The sequence below is a fragment of the Polypterus senegalus genome, chromosome 10, assembly GCF_016835505.1.
Source record: "Polypterus senegalus isolate Bchr_013 chromosome 10, ASM1683550v1, whole genome shotgun sequence".
In the NCBI taxonomy this organism is placed as follows: domain Eukaryota; kingdom Metazoa; phylum Chordata; class Cladistia; order Polypteriformes; family Polypteridae; genus Polypterus; species Polypterus senegalus.
Window position 1 is genome coordinate 28,493,276 of NC_053163.1, and position 24,978 is coordinate 28,518,253.

General features: G+C 38.2%; 1 protein-coding gene across 1 annotated transcript in view; it reads right to left on the reverse strand.

Moving 5' to 3' along the window:
- The window catches only part of LOC120536985 (caspase recruitment domain-containing protein 10-like), a 157,658-nt gene that overhangs the window by 69,568 nt on the left and 63,112 nt on the right, over positions 1-24,978 (reverse strand). Inside the window, exons 5-8 of the mRNA XM_039765574.1 lie at positions 23,716-23,883; positions 23,118-23,255; positions 15,661-15,786; positions 653-841 (exon numbers count right to left, since the gene is read on the reverse strand). Of these exons, the coding sequence (XP_039621508.1) occupies positions 653-841; positions 15,661-15,786; positions 23,118-23,255; positions 23,716-23,883 (621 nt within the window). The remainder of the gene's footprint in view (positions 1-652; positions 842-15,660; positions 15,787-23,117; positions 23,256-23,715; positions 23,884-24,978) is intronic.

The window sequence follows — 24,978 nt, forward strand, 5'->3', positions numbered from 1 at the left end:
CATATCGGTGCCCATTTGGGAACCAGCAGGGAATACTGGGAGATGTAGTCCGGCAACACAGCCCTACTGGGGACCATGAGTGCCACACCGGAGTGCTGTAGGGAGATGAGCTCCCTAATAAGTGGGACTTCCATATGACCTGGAAGTACTTCCATCGGGCAGTAGCCCTGGCACTGGAAGTACTTCCGGGTCCTTAATAAAAGGGGCCACACTCCCTTGTCCAGGCGAGTCGGAGCTGGTAGTACGTAGAGCAACACTCGACTGGAGGAGGACAGTGCGGTGGTGAGAGAACTTTGGTTTGTGTAAAGAAATTGCTTAAGCTTGTGTTACATTGTGAAAAAATTGGTGAATAAACCATCCTTTACTTGAACCCGGGACTTTCTGTGTGTTCGTGTTTTGGTGTTTGGGGCTCGCATAACAATGTATTCTTAGATTAAGTTAATGTTAGTTTTTTTTTTTTTTTTACTAATAATTTTGCAAGGTGGCACATAAATGTTCCATACATCCACACAGGATTAAACAGATAAAGTTTGAATTTGGGAGAAGATCACATTAGTCTTCTGGAAATGCACTCTTGCCACCAGATGACAGTAGTAAAATCTAGTAAGCGGGGAAAAAAAATGTGCAAGGCATGCTTGTCAGTCACACTCACACAATGCAGACAAGGGATTTTGGACTCGGTCTTGGTCAGAAGATGATCTCTTTCCCTCTCAGCTCTGAGCCGTCGCCTGAGCAGCTCATCATTGGCATCCTGAAGTTCTTCAATGCGCTTTCGCAGGCCACTCTTATCTAGCATACACTCTGTGTACTGCAACTGGATGGCATCACGGCTGCGCAAAGCCTGGAAGAGAAGCAAAAAGTCATAGTTAAGCTGGTTAAGTTTGCTAATGATACCAAAATAGGTGGATTGGCAGATAATTTGGAATCTGGTAAATCATTACTGGAGGACTTGGGCAGATTTGTGGCAGATGCAATTTAATGTCAGTAAATGTAAAGTATTACACATAGGAAGTAAAAATGTTAGATTTGAACACACAATGGGTGGTCTGAAAATTGAAAGTCCACCTTATGAGAAGGATTTAGGAGTCGTATTGGACTTGTCACTATCAACTTCCAGACCGTGTTGAGAAGCCATTACGAAAACAAACAGAATGTCAGGTTATATAGCGCCCTGATGTATGGAGTTCAAGTTCAAAGAGGTTCTGCTCAAGCTTTATATACTGGTGAGGCCTCATCTGGAGTACTGTGTGCAGTTTTGGTCCTCAGGCTACAAAAAGGACACAGCAGCACAAGAAAAAGTCCAGAGAAGAGCAACTAGGCGGATTCCAGGGCTACAGGGGATGAGTTATGAAGAAAGATTTAAAGAGCTGAGCCTTTTTAGTTTAAGCAAAAGAAGATTAAGAGGAAATCTGACTGAAGTGTTTAAAATTATGAAGGGAGTTAGTCCAGATAGATAAGTTAGATTGAGACTGTGACTTTAAAATGAGTTCATCAAGAACACGGGGAGACAGTTGGAAACTTGTTAATGGTATATTTTGCACAAACATTAGTAAGTTTTTCTTTGCACAAACAACCATAGACACTTGGAATAAGCTACCAAGTAGCGTGGTAGACAGTAGGACTTTAGGGACTTTCAAAACTCGTCTTGATGTTTTTAGAAGAATTAAGTGGATAGGACCGGTGAGCTTTGTTGGGCTGAATGGCCTGTTCTTGTCTCAATTGTTGTAATGTTCGAATGATAGAGAAAGAAAATGTGATTAAAAAAGAACATTCTCTTCATGTAGCTCTAAACAACTTTATTCTGTTAATATTAATGCATTCTAGTTATCTATAGTTGGAACCCCTTTCTGTATGAATATTTTATGTTTTCCTCATGTCTGCCTGGGATTTCCTCTATGCACAACATTCTGAAGATATGCAGGTTAAGGATAACTGGAAACTCTAACCTGACTGCACTGTGAGTGAAAGTGTGTGAGTGGACAGTGCCAATAAAAAGTATACAAGTTCTTGGAAGATTTCACATTTTATTTTGTTACAACATTGAATCACGAAGGAAATCATTTGGCTTTTTTCACACTGATCAATAGAAAAAGACTCTTGTGTCAAAGTGACAACAGAAAGGGTAGATAGATAAATTAGATAGATTAGATAAGATAGATAAGATAAATACTTTATTAATCCCAAGGGGAAATTCACATACTCCAGCAGCAGCACACTGATAAAAACAATACTAAATTAAAGAGTGATAACAATGCAGGTATAACAGACAATAACTTTGTATAATGTTAAAGTTTACCCCCACGGGTGGAATTGAAGAGTCGCATAGTGTGGCAGAGGAACGATCTCCTCAGTCTGTCAGTGGAGCAGGATGGTGACAGCAGTGTGTCACTGAAGCTGCTCCTCTGTCTGGAGATGACACTGTTCAGTGGATGCAGTGGATTCTCCATTATTGACAGAAGCCTGCTTAGTGCCCGTCACTTGTCCTAAAAAATTGAAATGCTTCATTCTACAGCCTATGTCATATGTTGCTTATTTTAGTATTTGCTTCAAATCACATTGATAATTTCAAACAAGTTAATTTCAACAAACTCAATCAGGATAATGAATTAAAATTCTTTTTTTTTTTTTTTCCAAAAAATGTTGCCCTATTTTATCATATGTATGTTTTCGTGTGGAGCCTTCTGTCAGAGCACGCCTGCAGAGCAGATTTCAAAAAACATTAACATTAACAGAAACAACTAAGTACCTGAATTAGCCAAAGTAAGCTTTTATCTCATTCTACCTTTCATTTTGGTTCATGTATAACTGACTTTTATAGAAAATTTGTTATTTGTGGGGCGGCATGGCAGTGCAGTGGTAGCACTGCTGCCTCGCAGTAAGGAGACCTGGGTTCGCTTCCCGGGTCCTCCCTGCGTGGATTTTGCATGTTCTCCCTGTGTCTGCGTGGGTTTCCTCCCACAGTCCAAAGACATGCACGTTAGGTGCATTGGCGATCCTAAATTGTCCCTAGTGTGTGCTTGGTATGTGGGTGAGGGTGTGTGTGTGTGTGTGCCCTGCAGTGGGCTGGCACCCTGCCTTGCGCCCTGTACTGGCTGGGATTGGGTCCAGCAGACCCATGTGACCTTGTGTTAGGATATAGCGGGTTGGATAATGACTGACTGATTTGTTATTTGTTAAAGGGAACATGATGTGCTCCTCATGTGCACAAAGAGAGGAGGATTGCCTGTCAGCTATGCCTGACATGTAACACATTTTCTAAGTTCATGTGCTAAAAGATCCCTTTAGTAGACTTGTGAGCAGCACAGTGCTGGAGCGGCTAGTGTAGTGAGGCCGCTTAAACCTCAGCCTGGTTTGTCTTCTTTTGCTCATGCAGGTCTGGCTCCCATCTTTCAAAAGCAGATTGATTGTACCCACACCCATTGAAAGTTCACCTTAAACATAGATAGCCAGGTCTGTGGAGCTATAAGACACAAATTCCTGCAGTTACATTTTGTCCCCTGTAAATATCTACTATGCTTTTTAATATAAAAGCTGTAGCATGGGCCTCAAAACTGATCAATCCTGCCAGGTTGCTTCAACACATTTCTTTACAGGGTCACACTAAAGAAGTGACCAGATCCATTATACATAAGATGGTGGTGTTATTTGACTGTTTTTTAACAATACATGGGTTTTGTGATAAACTGAAACCTTGTGCAGGATTGTTCCTTGCACTGCAATAGCTGAAATAAAACCTCCAACCCCGGTAACTCTGAATTGGATTACACAAGCCTGAGAATGCATGTATTCATGATTTTATATCTGCAAAATCACATTAAAATTATCATTAACACTTGATTATCAGATATCCTCAAAGGTACTGTATCAACCCCTCAACGTGGTTAGAAGGCTGGTGTGGATCTAAAGAGCTATGGCATTGGAAGCCGAAGCACCTGTTATTGACACTCAAGCCTGACAGGTCTGCAATGAGAGGTGCAACAAAGAGTGTCCTTTATGTTGGGGGTTAAATATGCCACTGACAACCTCAACTCAACATTTTTTCCAGTGACCTAACAACAGCTTCAGAATTGGATCAATCCCAATTAAAGTCTACTGACATTCTGGAACAAGGAAGAGTCAGGCCAGAGTATTCATGAATGTTCACTGCCACAACACATGTAAACCTCTCAGGAAGGTTGTCAAACCAGGTGGATCTACACCAGAAATGATCACCATCTGCTGATAGCTGTGCCTCAGAGGTCATTCCATTGGCCTGGATCAAGAAAAACAGCCAGTAATTGGCCCTTAGGAAAATGTAATGGGCAGAAACATTAAGGGCACTGAGAACGTTGAATGAGTAACTTGAGCAATGTAAGGTATGTGTTGAAGTAATCCAGGAGGTTAGGTGGTACGGCAGTGACGTAATTGTGTTCTACAGTAGATGGAAGCAATGAAGAGGTGGAAAAGGTTTAATTATGAATTGTATGCTACAACAAGCCATCATAAACCTTGAGGCACTGAGTGACAGAATACAAGTCCTCAGAAGTAGAGCAAAGTTATTTGATTTATGCATATGCACCAAATGAAGAAGAAGAAGAAGAAGAAGAAGAAGAAGAAGAAGAAGAAGAAGAAGAAGAAGAAGAAGAAGAAGAAGAAGAAGAAGAAGAAGAAGAAGAAGAAGAAGAAGAAGAAGAAGAAGAAGAAGAAGAAGAAGAAGAAGAAGAAGAAGAAGAAGAAGAAGAAGAAGAAGAAGAAGAAGAAGAAGAAGAAGAAGAAGAAGAAGAAGAAGAAGAAGAAGAACAGAAGGGTGCTGTTAATGGGCAGCTTGTATTGTAAGACATGATGTAAATATTTTTGGAGATGTAAATGTGAAAATTGGAACAAAGAATGTTATGTAAAACTAACTGAGAAACAAGTGTGCATAAAAGCCGCAGTGATAATGTTGTAGGGCCTATACACTTTGGGATTAGTAAAACACAATAATGAGAAGACACAAGAATGTAAATTAAAAGCAAAAAAACAGTAACATATTGGTCATCAGATTGGGGGACAGAAAATCAAGCAGACCATTAATGACTGAAGAAACATATGTTGTAGATATACGGACTGAATCAGTAGCATGCCTTTGTTGGATTGATGTAGAGGCTCAGAACCGAGAAAGTAACATTTCAGGAATTTTTTGACATTGAAACTATTCAGACAAATGGAATAGCTGACACAATATTTGTACCAAGCAGAGGAAATGTGAAGGAAAAAAGATGAGGAAGCAAAGTGCAATCTATTGAAAAACAGTGGCAGAGGAAGCAGTAGAAATGAATAACAGGAGAAAGAGAGAGGGTTGGTTTGAAAAGGAATGTGAAGTGTTTGTATGATAAGATAAGATAAAGAAATGAGGCAAGAAAGGGGATACAAAGACCATGGAAAGAAAAAAGAACAATAGTGATGGAACATTACAGACAAAATAGAATGAAGTGTGCAGGAATCGGAACAGAGCATTCAGAAGCAGAAACTGGAAAATATGAAAGATGATAGAAGGTAAGGATGTTATGAAAGTTGTGAGTTCCCAAACACAAAGTTCAGAAAATTCTAAAAAATGCCCAATGGAGGGTGAAACTGTCAAAACCCTGCTAGTAACAAGGGCAAAGACACAAGAGCTTTAAAAATTAAAAGATTTATTTTCACAAAAAATGCTCAGAACAAAAGTAAGGTACGAGGCAATCCAAGCGAGCAAGTCCTAAAACAGAATCCAAAAATCAAAGTCAAAAACAGAGCGAACTACAGTATAACTCACCAATTCCCAAGCAAATTTGCAATGAACTGCAAGGGACTATGGATTATCCTCACGTTTATTGCACTGCGAACAGTGGTGATGATGAGCAGGAGGCTTCAACTCTTGGGAAACCACTCACAGAACACAAGGAACATAACACGGGCATAGGGAATGAAGTAGATAGTTAACAAGAGTTAAGGTGTACTGTTCCGTGCCCGAGCATGTTTGTCCGCATGTAACCCCACAGTCTAGTTCGTGTGACTAGTGCGATCGCTGCGTGCCGGGCCAAACGGATGGTGCCCTGTGCCGCTTGGAAGAGGTTAGCCCGAGCACAGTTCAGTAGGATTTGGGAACAGTGTGATCGCTAAATGTGCCCGAGCACAGAAAACAAACATGAAGTCAATGATGCAACAAGTCAAATAGTGCAATTCTCATTTCATGCAAAATGATTTGAGTTAAAAACAGGTTTTAATTCTCACTTTACACATGAACGTGAATTGTAGTTGACAAGAAAAGCTGCAAATTCCTGCCTTAACATCTTTTGTCACTGAAATAATCTTCTCGTACGTCCAGCATGATTAACAGAAAAATGCTGTGCTGCACACTCAATACAGTGGTGTGAAAAACTATTTGCCCTCTTCCTGATTTTTTATTCTTTTGCATGTTTGTCACACAAAATGTTTCTGATCATCAAACACATTTAACCATTAGTCAAATATAACACAAGTAAACACAAAATGCAGTTTTTAAATGATGTTTTTATTATTTAGGAGAAAAAATCCAAACCTACATGGCCCTGTGTGAAAAGTAATTGCCCCCTGAACCTAATAACTGGTTGGGCCACCCTTAGCAGCAATAACTGCAATCAAGCGCTTGCGATAACTTGCAATGAGTCTTTACAGCTCTGGAGGAATTTTGGCCCACTCATCTTTGCAGAATTGTTGTAATTCAGCTTTATTTGAGGGTTTTCTAGCATGAACCGCCTTTTTAAGGTCATGCCATAGCATCTCAACTGGATTCAGGTCAGGACTTTGACTAGGCCACTCCAAAGTCTTCATTTTGTTTTTCTTCAGCCATTCAGAGGTGGATTTGCTGGTGTGTTTTGGGTCATTGTCCTGTTGCAGCACCCAAGATCGCTTCAGCTTGAGTTGACTAACAGATGGCCGGATATTCTCCTTCAGGATTTTTTGGTAGACAGTAGAATTCATGGTTCCATCTATCACAGCAAGCCTTCCAGGTCCTGAAGCAGCAAAACAACCCCAGACCATCACACTACCACCACCATATTTTACTGTTGGTATGATGTTCTTTTTCTGAAATGCTGTGTTCCTTTTATGTCAGATGTAACGGACATTTGCCTTCAAAAAGTTCAACTTTTGTCTCATCAGTCCACAAGGTATTTTCCCAAAAGTCTTGACAATCATTGAGATGTTTCTTAGCAAAATTGAGACGAGCCCTAATGTTCTTTTTGCTTAACAGTGGTTTGCGTCTTGTAAATCTGCCATGCAGGCTGTTTTTGCCCAGTCTCTTTCTTATGGTGGAGTCGTGAACACTGACCTTAATTGAGGCAAGTGAGGCCTGCAGTTCTTTAGACGTTGTCCTGGGGTCTTTTGTGACCTCTCGGATGAGTCGTCTCTGCTCTCTTGGGGTAATTTTGGTCGGTCGGCCACTCCTGGGAAGGTTCACCACTGTTCTATGTTTTTGCCATTTGTGGATAATGGCTCTCACTGTGGTTCGCTGGAGTCCCAAAGCTTTAGAAATGGCTTTATAACCTTTACCAGACTGATAGATCTCAATTACTTCTGTTCTCATTTGTTCCTGAATTTCTTTGGATCTTGGCATGATGTCTAGCCTTTGAGGTGCTTTTGGTCTACTTCTCTGTGTCAGGCAGCTCCTATTTAAGTGATTTCTTGATTGAAACAGGTGTGGCAGTAATTGGGCCTGGGGTGGCTATGGAAATTGAACTCAGGTGTGATACACCACAGTTAGGTTATTTTTTAACAAAGGGGCAATTACTTTTTCACACATGGCCATGTAGGTTTGGATTTTTTTTCTCCCTAAATAAAAAACATCATTTAAAAACTGCATTTTGTGTTTACTTGTGTTATATTTGACTAATGGTTAAATGTGTTTGATGATCAGAAACATTTTGTGTGACAAACATGCAAAAGAATAAGAAATCAGGAAGGGGGCAAATAGTTTTTCACACCACTGTATATCTGTAAGAGGAGTGAGCATTATCCTGCCCTATGCGACTCCAAAAAAAAAACAAAATAAGTAAAATCATTTTAATATGCATGCTGTCACTTCATGTTCGGATCTTGTTTTGGCTTTAGATGAAGTTGCATGGTCATGACGAAAGTGTGTCTCGGCCCAGAACATTAAGCAAAGTGTGAGTGCAGGCCAGTGGTGGAGTAGGAATGGGGGTACTTGCATGCTTGGACATGCTATGGTAATATAGATAAAAGATAAATAGATATAGATATAGATCAAAAATGAGTAAAAAAGACATTAAACAATAATCTGAACACCAAGCCAGGGGGCAGCAATATAACAGACGAGAGGAGAAGGATTTTAGTGAAATGTCAAAAAGGGAAAGAAAGACTCACAGACTAAAGTGGGATTTTATAATGAAAAAGAACGGGGGGTCTGACTGTAGACCAGGATGGAGTTCTGAGAAGATCAAGAAAAAACTTTGAGGATGTTTTGGTTCAGGTGGAGACGGAAGAGCAGTATCTTAAAGGAAATGATAAGGCGCCAGATAGACTGGAATGAGAGAGGAGAAATGAAAACTGAAAGCAATGATAAACATGAGAAAAGATGAGGTAAACGATTAGAGAACTGGTAACAAATAATTTCTTTGGGCTTTCGAGAGGCTTATGATGCAGTGAATAGAGTAAGAGTATGCAAAACTTTGCAAAAATGAGGTGTCCCAGCAAAACTCACATGACTAAGAAAAGTTACGTTAAAGAATACTAAAAGTGTGGCCAAGGTAGACAGGTCAAACACCAAGCAACGACTGCAGTGAGGGAAGGATATGATTTCAACAAAAAAAATTAATTTGAATACAGAATACAGGAGAAATCATGGGATAATTAATAATAAATAGCCTCAAGGGAACAATTTTCAATAGAAAGTACTAGTTCTTGAGTTTATTAGTAGAAAGTACCAGTTCAAAGATTGCTAGGAGAACGAGGGACCTAGAAGAACAAGAATACATTTAGAAGAAGGAGTGAGGAAAGTGGGAATGGACATGCACTCAGAAAACAAAGACTAGAAGCATTGTTATGTTTAGGAGGAGAATTTGCACTATCATCATATAGCCAATAAATAGAACAACAAAATGTAGAATTTATAAAAGAGTAATGAGACCTATTGTGATTTATGGTTTAAAGGCTTGAACTCTAACAGCCAGAGAGGAATATCTTTAAGCAGGACTTTGAGAAGGATCAATGAACCTGTGAACATCCAGTATGTGGGATGTGGAGGACAGCAACAAATAAACAACTGGAGCAGGAGTACCCAGGGATATCAGTAGAAATACAAAAAGGCAGATTAAAATGAGCAGAACAAACAAAGGATGTCAGAAGAAAGGATAGACCAGGAAAAAGGTCGGTGTAGACTAGAGGAAGGTCAAGAAAAAGATAACAAGACAATTTTGTCCAAAATTCCGTAACTACATTTGTCAGATCCCAGATTTAGATCTGAATAATCTTCAAATTTATACAAACATCTCAAACCTAAGTATTTTAATCTAAAGCTTTAAGAAAAAACAATGTTTGTAATTCAAAACTCAAAAGAAAAAGTCTCCAGTCAGGATACTAAAACAGCCATAACCTCAATGGTAAATAACATTCTAACACCCTCAGGTGGAACAAATTCCCCAATAATTGTGCTTCAAGTCTAACATCAGCTCTTGATGCTGTCAGTCACAGAACTGTACAGCACTGGTGTGAAAATGTAGTCAGATAGTTAGGCTCTCATCTACATACACTACATAAGCAATATGACAGTACTCCCTCATTTCCTGAGGCAGTCAAATCTTGTGTCATTCAAGGATCAAACCCAAGGCAAATTTGTTTTTCTCATTATATGTCACCATACTTTGTACGCATAACATTAACTCTCATTTGCAAGCTGATCACACTCAGCTCTATTTCTCCATAATCTCAATACAGATACTTCTTCAATTGTGTCATTAATTAATCACTTTAGAATGGTGAAAGAGTGGATCAGTGAATCTCATGTCCTTATATTCATAAGAAACAAAATGTTATTTTTCTAGGCAGTAATAATGTAAATAGCAAGGGAGCAGTTACAACTTTAAATTCAAAGATGGTTTATACTCAAAAAATGTAGGTGACATTAATTGAACTTGTAGCTGTCACACTATCTAGATTTGCTTTCTCCTGCTGAGAAGTATTATAGAACTAAGGCAGAGTAGTACGCAAAAACAGACATGAATACGTTGAAATAAAAAAGACATTACTATTGCAATTCTTTATCATAAGGCTGTTCACTTACAGATATACAGGTACTTTAAAACAAACACGCATCCCTCACAATTACAAGTAGAAAGTCCAGCCATTAAACTTCAGTTCTCAAATCATTAAACTGGTTTCCAGTTAAATTTAGAGGAAAATTTAAAATTTTCTTTCAGTTATTCAGGTTTGAAAAGTCTTAGTTTCCTTTAACATTACAAAATATATTCATTTTGATTACTCACAGAGTAGAAAATAATTGCAAGATGGAGGCATTTTTTAAATTTACAAAATAAATAAAATCCGTGTTGAAGGCAGAGCCTTCAGACACTGCTCTCAGCTAATGCACAGATTATGCAAAAATGTACCGGCCATTATTAGAGCAGCTGTATTGGCGTTAGGATTGAAGTCAGGCCTAATCAAAACATCTTTAAAGCAGTTGATGCTTTGCATATTGATTATTTTTTATTATTGTTTAAAAATTTGAGATCAAATGTTGCATTTTCTTTCACAGATGAAGTTTGTGTAGACTGGAAGTATGTTAATCAGTTTTTCACTGTGAACATGATTAAAGCATACAATCTGTTCATACAATCAATGTAATAATATTTAGGTTCATCAAAGATGTAGACACCTGATGAGGCCCAACTAGGGTGAAACACGTGTTGTGTACTCTTTTTATGATTTGGCAGGCACGATATATCACGTCTATGATCTGCTTCTCGCATCTGAGAGGGCGTGGCAGATGTCAGCCAAAAAGCTGACCAATCACAAGCATTTCCTGGTAGGTAACCAAAACATCAGCTTGTGATCAGACCTATGCATGTAATACTTCGGATCTACACCCTGTCAAGTAAGCAAACCAGCCACAGTGGTGCAATGTCTCAGGCTTTGCCTCAGGGAAGGTGCCTACACCTGATGAGCCCCAGTTTATATATCTTTACTAGCAAAATACCCGCGCTTCGCAGGCGGAGAAGTAGTGTGTTAAAGAAGCAATGAAAAAGAAAAGGAAACATTTTGAAAATAACGTAACCTAATTGTCAATGTAATTGTTTTGTCACTGTTGTGAGTGATGAGTGTTGTTGTCATATCTATATATATATATATATATATATATATATATATATATATATATATATATACATATATATACATATACACATATATACATATATACACTACATATACACATACATACACACACATATATACACATATATATATATATATATATATATATATATACATACATATCTACATATATACACACACAGCTATTTCGTATCAGTGCAATACGCTGTTTGTTAAAACGGTTGACTCCGCTCTTACGTGCAATAACAAATCAAATCATTCAGTTGTCTTTGCTCATATGTCATTTTAGAGCTGGACGCCTGGCATCTTTTTGGCCACAAGTTCGTTTCTGTTTGGTGTGAGGTTCTGTGTTGTGGAGATTCTCAGGATGGATTGCAGGTGCTCATCAGTGAGGCGACTCCTGTGTGCTGTTTTGTTAGTCTTTATCACTGAGAAGAGCTTCTCACACAGATATGTGCTACCAAACATGCACAAGGTTCGAGCCGCATGTAGACAGACTTTTTTTGTTCTTCAAAGTCACCAAAGCGCCGTGCAAACTCAGTGCGCAATAACTATAGCTTTGCAATAACTTGCAGCATCATAAGGTAGACTTGATTAATGCGGTAAGTGTTCGGCAAGGCAGCTGAAGCGCTGCATTATGGGATCTGTAGTTTATTGTGTTACCAGCGCTTCATATACCCGGGCCATTAATAACAATAATACAGTATATAAAATGATCTCGCGGGCGGATATAATTACGCCGGGCGGATGTGGCCCGCAGCCCTTGAGTTTGACACATATGGACTAAATAGAACTTGAAAAGATATATTTTTCAAATGTGATCGCAATTCAGATAGAGTTGACGCGCAAGACTACAGCCTGCATGCCTCAATGAGTCATCCTCCCTCGCTCTTACTTTTTACCGTTCATCTAATGAATACACTGAGTATGGCTTTACCAAAACAATCATTGATGGCGAATAAAGTATCCATTATTCGAGTATGTAGAGCGGGATATATATATATATACATATATATATACCCGCGTATCGCAGCGGAGAAGTAGTGTGTTAAAAAGCTAGAAAAGAAAAGGGAACATTTTAAAAATAACGTAACATGACTGTCAATATACAGTATTTGTTTTGTGAGTGTTACTGAGTGTTGCTGTCATCAAGGATTTGATTATCATTATTTCTTTCAATCAGGTTCGTATTTGTAGGATGTGTTGTGTTCAAGTTACATTCCGTGTTTGTCAATCGCTGTAAAGATGACAGGTTTCATTCATCGATTCGTTTCTTACTGCATCAATAAACAGCTCGTCTTCTTCTTTATCTGAGACCTGACACACTGCATGCACGGGTTTTTACACTGTCTTCCTTTAGCGGGACATTGACTTTTTCCACCGTGTGCTTTGTTTCCACAGTAGCTGCATTTATGAATATGCTTATCAGGCGCTTCATATTTTTGCTGCCTTTTCAATTGTGTAATTGGTTTTGTTCAGCTCTTTGGAACTGTTGCTTTTATCTGTGCACTGCCTCAGTTCACGTGAGCCACTCTGTGTACATGCATCGAAGGTTCCCAGCTGTGCTGGTGCCATCTTGTGCTATGTCCATGGCTGTATTTAATGTTACCTTAGTCCTGGCACTTAAAACTTTCTCTCGCAGTTTCGCTGAGTTTGTGTCAAACACCACCCTGACCATCTCATCTTCCTCTCCATAAGCACAGTCCTTCACCCGTGAATATTTACCCGTGGCAGTTTGCTATTGGATTGCCGCTGACGGACGGCCTTATATGGGCAGGCACTAAATTACAAACGCCAGCGGCAGCCTGTCTATGAACTTAATCTAAAGTGTAGGTTTACATCGTGCTTTGTTTCCAAAGTAGCAGAACTCATGAATATGGTTGTATATGTCACTCGCTCGCTTCTTATTGTTTCGCTGCCTTCTCAGTTATATAATGCATGTTTTCGTGAGCGCTTTTTGAGGTCTTCCTGGTTTTCTATGTACTGCGTGATTACGTGGAAGGCGTGATGATGTCACACGAAACTCCGCCCCCATGGCATTGAAGCTCATCTCCATTACAGTAAATGGAGAAAAACTGCTTCCAGTTATGACCATTACGCGTAGAATTTCGATATAAAACCTGCCCAACTTTTGTAAGGAAGCTGTAAGGAATGAACCTGCCAAATTTCAGCCTTCCACCCACACGGGAAGTTGGAGAATTAGTGATGAGTCAGTGAGTGAGTGAGTGAGTGAGTGAGGGCTTTGCCTTTTATTAGTATAGATATACACTATGCTACCGTGGCTGTTCGTTTGTCTGTCCTGGATTTTAAATCACCTGTAGCTCGTAAACTGTTTGAACGACTGACCTGAAATCTGGTATACATATGCTAAGTGACCTCTGCTCATCCGCTTTCAGGGTGAAGATTGAACTCCAAGGATATTCCTCTTTTTATTTTTATTTTACGTTCGGCAGCAGCCAGCAGGGTGGCCGGGTGGCGCATGCATAAGGGCGCCGTTCTCATCCCTACCACCTTTGCCGTCACTTCCTCTACCTCTTCATATCTCAAATCATTCTTAAGCCAGATTGAAGACTTAAAGTGTCAACTTAAGTAAAAAATTAAGGAAAATGTACTAAGCAATTGCAACACAAACATTAACTCAATCTGTTTTAACATGAAAAGATGCCGATGAAAAAAGAGAAGAAGTGGGCTGCTAAGATGGAGAAAACAACAGCTGCTCAACAACCAGCAAGTGCATCAACCTCTGAGCAAACAAATGATAAATGTACAGAGAAGGAGGATGAAAACTAGGAATGCTCAAGTCAAGTGTTTTCACAGCACGTTATTGTGTAGTGCGGCGTTACTGGTGTATATATATATATATATATACACAGTATATATATTGTATGTATATATATATATATGTATTATATTAATATATTAATATATAAACTGCTCAAAAAAATTAAAGGAACACTTTGAAAACACATCAGATCTCAATGAGAAAAAGAAATCCTCCTGGATATCTATACTGATATAGACTGGGTAATGTGTTAGGAACGAAAGGATGCCACATCATTTGATGGAAATAAAAATGATCAACCTACAGAGCCCTGAATTCAAAGACGCCCCAAAAATCAGAGTGAAAAAATTATGTGGCAGGCTAGTCCATTTTGCCAAAATTTTATTGCAGCAACTCAAAATTGTACACAGCACTTTGTATGGCTCCTGTGTTCTTGTATACATGCCTGACAACATCGGTGCATGCTTCGAGATGACAGATGGTGTTGTGGGGGATCTCCTCCCAGATCTGGACCAGGGCATCACTGAGCTCCTGGACAGTCTGAGGTGCAACCTGGTGGCATTGGATGGACCAAAACATAATGTCCCAGAGGTGTTCTATTGGATTTAAATCAGGAAAGTGTGGTGGCCAGTCAGTGGTATCAATTCCTTCATCCTCCAGGAACTGCCTGCATACTCTCACCACATGAGGCCAGGAATTGTCGTGCACCAGGAGCCACTGTACCAGCATAGGGTCTGACAATGGGTCCAAGGATTTCATCCTGATACCTAATGGCAGCCAAGGTGCCTTTGTCAAGCCTGTAGCGGTCTGTTTGACCCTCCATGGATATGCCTCCCCAGACAATCATTTACCCACCACCAAACTGCTCATGCTGAATGATGTTACAGGCAGCATAATGTTCTCCATGGCTTCTCCAGACCCTTTCACTTCTGTCACGTGCTCAGGGTGAACCTGCTCTCATCTGTAAAAAGCACAGGGCACCAGTGGTGCTGTGGGTTTGAGAGGGTGTGAGGCAGTAAGAAAGCCATTCCTTAAAGGACAAAATAAGACCTTCAAATAATGGCTGTGGACTACTGCAGACTGGACAAAGTGTCCTATCACGCAAGCTTTTGACCCTCAGAAACCTGTCTTCTAATTGGCTTGTGACTTTGAGTCTGCCAGATCTCTTCCTATCAGAGTTTCTTCCAGTTTCCAGTTGCCTTTGGATGTGTAGTATGTAATACTCATTAACACTCTGATTTTTTGTTTTTTTGTAATTTCTCTAAATAAAATTCCTACATGTATATGTATTGAATTAAACTATAATGGATGTGTATCATGGTAGTCTGCACAACAGCCTCACAGCCCAAGGAAATTCTGGTCCAGTCACTGCTTGTGTGGTATTTGCCTGCTCTTCCTTTGTTAGTGTAGGTTCTCTTCTCTATACACCAGTTTTCCTTATACATCCTAAACAGAAGTATTTTATGTCAAAATAAAAATTGCCCTTCCCTTGCTCTATGCTAACATTTTATGTGGAATTATGTAGTTGAATTCAGTCAGGATTCCTTCAAGCTCACCTGATCTCTTTCTTTTCCGATCTCCTCAAGCTGCATCTGATAGGAGCCATTCCTCTTCTTCTCAATCTCTAGGTCTGTTTTCAGCATATGCAGCTCCAGATCCAATTTCTCACGATCCTGAAGCAGCTGTTAGGAAAATGACACAGCATTATGTATTTGAGATTATAAACTCATGCCGCAGTCCAAAGCCTGAACACAAAAAAGTAAATCATCTTCTTGCAAGCGATTCCAACAATAAATGAAGATCAGATTAACTGGATTTTGTTATACAGGCAAACAGAAGTCAGTCGTTTTAATACAATGGAAAACTGGCCTTTTGCCACAGTTCCTAATTTTAACCCCACCTCAAAAAAAACACTCATAAACTGTACTGACAAGTATTTCTAAACAGATATAAAAAATCCCTTATTAAAGTGCAGGCTGTGAGCAATGGTGCTTTTTTCAACTTTAGACCACTTCTGTAAGTAATCCTCTGGGAGACAAGATTCTGATTTTAGTTTCTTAGCAACTGCCTGCAAATGAAAGACACATGTTTTTTATCTTTTAAGCAGCAAAAATGATGTTGCATTTAACAAAATGTTGTGTAGTGCCTTAAATGGAACAGAATGGCAGAGACACCAAAGAGGCTTCTCCAAATGCATCATTTCAGTACAACTGACAGCATCAGCAAGTGAACTATATAAACAAATCCAGTTATAGTCAATGTTTTCAAATATGCGCTCTCATAAACTTAAAATCATTAGATTTTAACTACATATTAAACAGTGCTTTATCTCCATCTGTAACTAAGATGTTTAAAACTGCCTTGATATTTTCACATTTTATCAAGCATCAGTATTTGTCCAGCCAATGGACATTATTTGGGATAATATTCCTTTTTGTCATCAGAGTATCATGGTTACTCACAAATTGATTACTGTTATTTACACCCTTGATCTTCTGGGGAAAAAATAACTCTTTTGATGGAGTCATATTCACTATACTGTGGAAATTTGGATATGAATCCAAAATATGTGCATTTTCAGGCATGTGTGCGACAAGAGGCTTCACACAAGTTGGTGCCTAGTAAAGCAAAATGGGAAAAATGCAATTGGTGACTACCGCTCATTTGTCCTGTGATTAGCTACTCAACATCCATGATGGTCCTGACTCTTGCTTCACTCTCTTTCTGTTTAGTTAATAAATCGGGCTGATCCATCCTGGACCCCAAAATTTTCTGTTGTGTTGCAATTGCTTTTTACAATATGTATTAATCTGTTACTGTCTAGTCAACAGACTTCTTAATTGCATAACCAATATAAATTCTGGCAATTTTATTTTAAAATATATGCCACTGAACAGTGTTACTCATTATCCACTGTGCTTCTTGCTACTGAACCCCTGGTTTTTGCATCTGAACTGAACGAAACATTTTCCTTCACTCTGCAGATGGTGACGAATCACTTTTGATGTAGGAGGTCCATCATAATCAGTCGCTAGTAAATAATGGCAGATTCAATGAAACGCACATGGAGTAACTGAACAAAACATTTTCCTTCATGCTAAAGATATGATCTCCTAGATAACTGGTGTAAATGTGTGGGGATTAACTCTAAATGCTGCTCACTGGCATCCTTCGCTTGATTGCGCCTTTGACATATCATTGCAAACAAGCAGAATGTTCAAGCTTAATTTAATTATTTACAGTACAAAATGATAAATAAGCCTGAACGAGAGCATTTGCTTGCCATGTTGCTGCTATATTCTGTGATGTTCTTTATCCTTTATAAAAACATTACTTATAGTAATATAATCTACTCTATACGTATATACAAAATACTAATCCTAAAAGTGCAACGATTTTGTGCAACGATTTTATGTGACGTTTTAATGTCACGTTTCTTGTCACGCTTTAAATCAGGCTTATTTTAAAACCTGCATATATACTGTACATTTGGTATCATTCTCTACAGAATTTATCGAACTTTAATGTGATGTTGTTAGATTTTCAGATTCTTATTCTGTTTTTAAATTATAAACTAAAATATCAAGAAAGTCATGGTTTTTAATATCAAGAAAGTCGTAGTTTTTATTTTTGATCGAATAAGCTTTCTTTCACAGGAACAAACTATTAAAAAAATTATCTATTCATAACACCAATGTTTGTATTTAGGTGATTTAGTTAGCTGAAGGTCGAGTTACGATGACCCATTGCATACCACTTTAGTTTTCACTTGATTTTTCCTGTTATTTAAAATTTGTCATGTTTTAAAAAAGTTTTTTTATCTATAAGAATGTCACTTAAAATGAATGGATCATCTATTTATTCTCTTATCGAGCATAGTGGACCTCAGTTTAATGACAATACTCCAATCAATAAGAGAGTAAATATATTATTTTCAATTTCATGATTTTTACTCTCTTAAATAATAATTCGTTTTTCTTTTACATATTTATAGAATTTTGTGATTTTGACTCCAATAAATAATAATTTTTCTTTTCTACATTTACAGATTTTACTAATGTTCTGGCCGCAACTGGGGGTAGTATTTAAGAAAATACAAAAGACAAGAATTTTCAGTATATTATTTCAGTTTGCTGTGATTAAATTGAATAAAAATTGAACTTTAAGCTCTGTTTTTCAAATGCAAATAATCACAATTCTACATTATTGTGCATTAGTTTTATATGAATGATTTTTGCATGTCTCAAATTTATATTGTATACTATAATTATGAATGTTTTCTGTGGCTTTCACTCAAGGCTTCTAGCAATGGCTGTACCACTTTTTCCCAGCTTATACATGATATGTGCTCCATAACTTTGAACTCAACACAAAGAAATACCAGGGGTTAAAATATTCTAGATGCATATAAAATAAATTAATTCAAAAATTATACACATGATATATAAATTTGTATGCTTCAGTAACCTGACTGACTGTACTCCACCTCTGTTATTGGCAATTAACCACTCAAAGCAGCACTACCACTCACTCTCTAGTTATCCTTCCTGAGACAGCAGAGGGGACATACAAAGCTAGGATGCTGAACGTCTTCTTCATGAGATATCGGATTGGTTCATTTTGGCACAAATGCTATTCCATACTAGATGTCTTACCGATTTGTAATTTAATCTTTGTAATATAATCCTTCAAATCAATAAAAAATATGTTGATGAAAGTTAAAATTACTGACTGCAGGGAACAGTTACAAGACAAGGAAGCACAAATTTGTAAAGAAAGCACTCATTAGTAAAATATTATGTACCTCTCACTGTGCAAAATTTGAGTTTACTTTAAAAAATATATTATTTTTATTATTTATTGGAAGCATAAAAGAGGAAGACAGAGATTTCAGAAAACTGAAGAAAATACAAAGTCAGTGTATAACATGTCATGAACGAGTAAAGAGTTATAAAAGTCTTTCAAATTAACTTGATTAATCAAATATTATTCAGTAATTATTTCTATTGCAGAGCTAGTAAATAAAAAAAGAAATCCCCACCCGACGCCATAGAAAACAGACCAGCAAAAGAAGAAAATGCATAGACAAATTAATGGAATTACTAATATATGTATATTATGAGTAATAGTTATTGCACTAGAACATACTGTGAAATGCATACACTGCCACACCACTAACAATAATCAAATCAATTTACAGCTCAACTGTATTACGCAATCTCATATATAAACGTGGACGTGAGTGTGTCTGTCTGTCCGGCCCGGAAGTGTGAGGCTACAGCATGAAGCTCAAAGAAAGCAACTCTGTCACCAAAGTGAAACTGCTGCCACTAATACACAAGCAAGGCAAACACATAGGCAAAACGAAACCCCCGAGGAGACAGAAATTCGCTTAGCTTTTGATAGACAATGAAGTCGAACACATAGGCAAAACGAAACCTCTGAGGAGACAGAAACTCGCTTAGCTTTTGATAGACAATGAAGTCGAACACATTGGCAAAACGAAACCCCCGAGGAGACAGAAACTTGCTTAGCTTTTGATAGACAATGAAGTCGAACACATAGGCAAAACGAAACCTCTGAGGGGACAGAAACTCGCTTAGCTTTTGATAGACAATGAAGTCGAACACATTGGCAAAACGAAACCCCCGAGGAGAGCACATTGGCAAAATGAAACCAACGAGAAGCTGCTAATACACAAATGATGTGACTGGTTGATTGAAGTGCCAGAATCCATGGTTTCTAGGTGCCCAGGCTTTTTATAGCAAAGGCTTACACAGCTAGTGTTGAAATAAGGGTGTGCTGATGTTTGCACAGTTCACTACTTTTACTGAGTTTCTAAATAAAGGTATGCTCATCTTTTTAAGTGTCACAGATAAACTGTAACTATAAGTTAGTAATTCTCCCTTTAACCGTGTTACAATGAGTGGATTATGTCTGTGGCAGTCTGTGTAGCTGTCCCAGGCCCTCAAATTCCTAGCCATGTTATGTCCTTGTCATCATTCAATTCTTCTTCCTTAATCATTTGCTTCATTTCAGACAGTGACCACCTATCAGACTCTCCTTGGAATGGCAAGCTGACGTAGCTGCAATATCTGTGATCAAAGTCATGTACTATAGTTAGCTGTGTCCTCAAGATAAAGGGAATACGTGTGTAAACACTGAGTTAATAAGTAATCATACACAAGTTAACAGTAGAAATTGTGTTTTATTAGTTAAAAGGCAATAACCATTTCTGAGATTTCATTATAGTTTTCAACACCTGCAGGATAAAAAAGGCAAGGAAAGAGTGGCCACCGACACATTTAAATAAAGAAAAATGTATTCATTTGATTCTATTTCTATTCGTTTAGGGAAGTTTGGCCATTTGCTAGTTATTTAATTCTTTCAGGGCAGATGTCGAATTTTGTCGAAATTCAGGGGTAAAGGATGGTAATCCACTTGTAAAAGGCCATAAAACTCGCCGATACATTTTAGTTTGACTCTCTTTGCTAGAAGGAAGGTTAGCTTCACTGATGTGACCTCGATTCCTTACATGTGCATGAGTAGCGAAGAGCAAACAACCTCTAAAATGGCATCAACGTCTGGCAGAAGACCAAAGCGAAGGCACAAAGCTAAATACTCTGTGGACAACATTTTGTGTACTATCGCTGAATCAGACTCTGACTTGCCAGACTCTGATTTTAATGCAAGTGATCTGGAGATCGAGATCGAAAATGTAAGTGAGGTACCAGCATTGGCTGATCGTGGTGCTGAACATATTCGTGTATCTGATGCAAAGTTCGCCTGGAAGGATCGCTTCTTATGATAAAAAGAGGAACAAACCAGATTGTGGCACATTGCGACTGTCATCACTGCCAGCCCGCTGCGCATTCCTGCTGACTGTCAAGCCACCCCTGCATCAGAGATGGCGAACATGTGGTGCCACAGCACGCAGCAACAAATGATTTATGTTGATTTCTGTGTGAAACTGTTGCTCTGTGTGCTTTTCAGAAAGCTGTGTTTTTTGGAAAAAATATTCAGCCCTCAAATAGTTAAGTTATATTACATTTATGCCTATAACATTAATGCATAGTCTATGGGAGGTTCTTATAACCCCCACAAGCTGAATAGAATTTGTATATTTTAACTATTTCTCGTCTCTCTGACTATAGAATCATCTCAGTTAGTGACCTGCCTTGCCACAAGTAACGCCTGGGGGGCACACGGTTTCAAACTTAACGTGTAAACTTAACGTGCCCAATGGTATGTAACACAATGTGCTCTATTGAATGTGCAGCTCCGTACGTTTAGAGCATACTGAAGGCGAAGTAAAACATCTTTTAGCATAGAAAACAAATGAAGTTTAATAAGAAAAGGCTAAGTTTAGAGAAGAGACCTTTTTTTCTTTTTTTTTTGCTTTAATTCTACGTGTGTAACAATCTTTTTCTTTATTATTGTGCTTAATATTTGCTTTGAATTTTTACTAAACCTTTTAAACCAAACTTTTGGACTGAGAGATAACTGGGATATCTGTCAAGAGTTCTAGATTAGTAGATGATTGTTCCTCTGATGCTGATTCAATAAACTAGTAAAATAATAGAAAAATTAAAAGGTAGAGAACAATAGTCTATAAATTTAAAATATTTCAGTGTAGGGCAATTCCACCATTGAATACAATTTCTCAGAAACATGGCAGAGTGCTGGCTCTGAAACTAAGGATCTATGCTGGCATCTGGAAGGTTGCTGGTTCAAATCCTCTTACTGCCAAAAGGGAATCCACTCTGTTGGACATTTGAGCAAGGCCCTTAACCTGAAATTTATTCAAAGTGGCTGACCCTGCAATCTGACCCCAAAGGTCAAACGAAAAGATTATTAATCCCCAAGGAAAAATTAAGTATATCAAAATCAAGCAAGTAAAGAGTAAGGTAAAGCTAATGGGTAATTACGGCGAGTGCCAGGTATACTGTGCACTAAGCCTGCTTACTACGCCAAAAATTGTCTCATGGCAACCTGAAAAAAAGAAAAGTAAGACTGCAAACAATCCTAAATTTCTCAGCCAAGACACAACCTCAGCTTGGCTGCTCCAATTTCATAGCAATTTTGTGCCAGAAAATTTTTTTCTTTGGCAGCCTCCTTTCGCCCTACCAGGTAAATCGCAAGCCACTACCACTCTAAAAAGGCTTTACATTTTTAACAATGAGAAATGGAAAATGATGAACTAAATAAATTAGCTTTTCTCCAGCAATGATTTGCTAGAATAGAAACAAAATAGATTGCCATTGCCAAATGTGAACAATGAAAAAGCTAAACTCAGTCTTTGCAGAGAGTTTTTAATACCACTGTGGGTCCCTCTGGTGCAGAGTTTGCCAACATTTTTTTTTTTCCACAGGAAGCACAAATTTAAACAAGAGGCTATGGACTAAAACTGTAAAAGCCATTTTCTCTTTAAAGATGACTGGGAAAACTGACTAAAGAATGTGCCTTGGTTTTGGCGGCCAGTCAAGGTGCTGGGAAGGAGTGATCTATTCATGTTGAGATTAACAAGAAAACAAACCAACAAAAAGCCTTGTTCTTAATTTTATTTTTTGTAAAAATTGATTGATTTGTATGGAATGATTGTAATAAAATTTAAAAATAAATAAAATAAATAAAAAGCCCTAGCACCTCAGCAGAGTGAAATGGCCAGGGCCAAACCTATTTCTCTTTAAGTAAGTGTATTATAGATCAGTCAGGAACTGGCTTTCATGAAAGTATTATGACGAGTAACAGGATTTTTCTTTATCAAAGGACTCCTGCTTAAAAGGATATGCTTTATAATGGAAACACCAGACAAATCAAATGGCTATGATATGAGCTGTCGGAAGGACATTGTAATATTTGAATGCATTGTTGTCCCATGCAATGATCAAGTTAAAGGTACACAGAGTAAAATGTGGGAGAGTGTGTTGGCATTTTTTACATTGCTGCCTTTGCCTTTACTTTAAATCCAAGGTTGAGCTGTAATAACAGAATTGGCAAAAGAATAATTTACCTGTTTCTGTTGGCTTTCAACTCTCTCCAGTTCTGTCTGCAGACAGTTGATGGTGTTGCACAGATCGTGTCGATTCTCCAGGGCTTCACGGCGATCCTGATCCAAGATGTCTAGGAGGACCTGACTACCTGTACCTCTCTGAATAATGAAAACAGAGAACATGTCAGTCAATCAGTCAGTCATTTTCTATCCTGCTTAAACCTGAATAGAGTTGAGGGGGTCCGCTGGGGCCTATTCCAGCTAGCATAGGGCACCAGTCCATCTCACACACACACACACACACACTAGGGCCAATTTAGGATCGCCAGCTCTCCTTACCTGCATGTCTTTGGACTTCGGGATGGAACCACACAAACATGGGAGAACATGCAAACTTCATGAAGGGAGGACCTGGGATGCAAACCCTGGTCTCCTTACTGTGAGGCAGCAGTGCTACCACTGTGTCACCATACCACCCCAAAGAGAGAATATGTGAACAATAGAATTTAGGTAATGTTGGCTGCATATAACAATGCAGCCTTTATTTTCATAACTACTGACATCTCCAAAGGCAAGCAATGCCATTCCTAAGGTAGAGAACTTTACATAAGTTAAGTACCTCTATGGTGTTCTGCAGCTCACTCAGCTGAGTGCGAAGTTTCTGGTTGTCCTCCTGGAGTTTTGTGGAGCTGTTGCTCCGGCTCAGACTATCAGATTTATGGTATTTTTGTGGGGTAGGGCTGATTTCCCGTTCTAGTAACAGTAGCTTGTTTTTCAGAAGATCCACCTATGGTACAGCATAAAAAAAAGAACATTAATTATCACTGTCAACATAAACACTGGAACATGTGTCTCAGATTTTCCAGTTTTATTAACTGATACATTACTAATTCCTGCTGTTTATTTAATTATAACAGTAAAACATAAATATAGTCTACACTATACAAATAAAATTGTAATTCCCTTTGTCTATCTTTTGAATTTTTCAGTGTTGTTTGATGTTATTTATCCATTTTGCCTACCAAGGACCTAATTTCAACCCTTCGATTACATCTTTTCTGTTTGTTTCTCTGCTTATTTGTCTATTTTGCTTCATCTCGTCTTTCCATCAGCTTGTGTGTTTTCTTTGTTTGCCAACCACCGAAAAATGACTGAACCAATTTAAATGACATCTTGTATGTAGGTTGCTACACAGCCCTCCATAATTCTTGGAATAATATGGATTATCAAATATGGGTTAATAAAATATTCTTTTTAAGCACCTCATCCAAACCACATGAACAGCAGAAAAAAAAACACCACAAAGCAAATCACTCAACCAGCAATCAAACCCATTACCCTGTAGCTACAAAGCAACACCACTTACAGTGCCCCTCCATAATGTTGGGGATATAGACACATTTTTTTTCTTGCTCTGCAGTTTAAAATTATAAATCAAACAATTTTCTGAATACATTTTTACAGCACAAAGCTATAGAGAAACAGATTCTACCCCAAAACAATGGTGTATAAAGCAAGGACCATACCAGGCCGGAATACCAGCAAGTCAATGTAGAGAGAGACGATAACAAATGTTTCTGAAAGTGCAGAGGGGACCAGAGTGTTTATCGAACAAATGTTTGCAGAAGTAATAAAAGTCAAAATATCCATCTTCCAGTGATTTGAGTTGAGTTGTGAGTTTAATTTTTTTTTTTTTTAATTCTATTTTTATCATTTGTAATAGATAGCAACTTCAAATTCTTCAATATTTGAGTCGGTATTTCAGTTGTGTCATTTAAGTAGTGATTTGCATTGTCCATAATATTCACTCTTTTAACACTAGAATTACCAGAGCCTACGAAAAAACTCGTTAATCCGTCCCACCTTAAATCGCTTCTTAAAA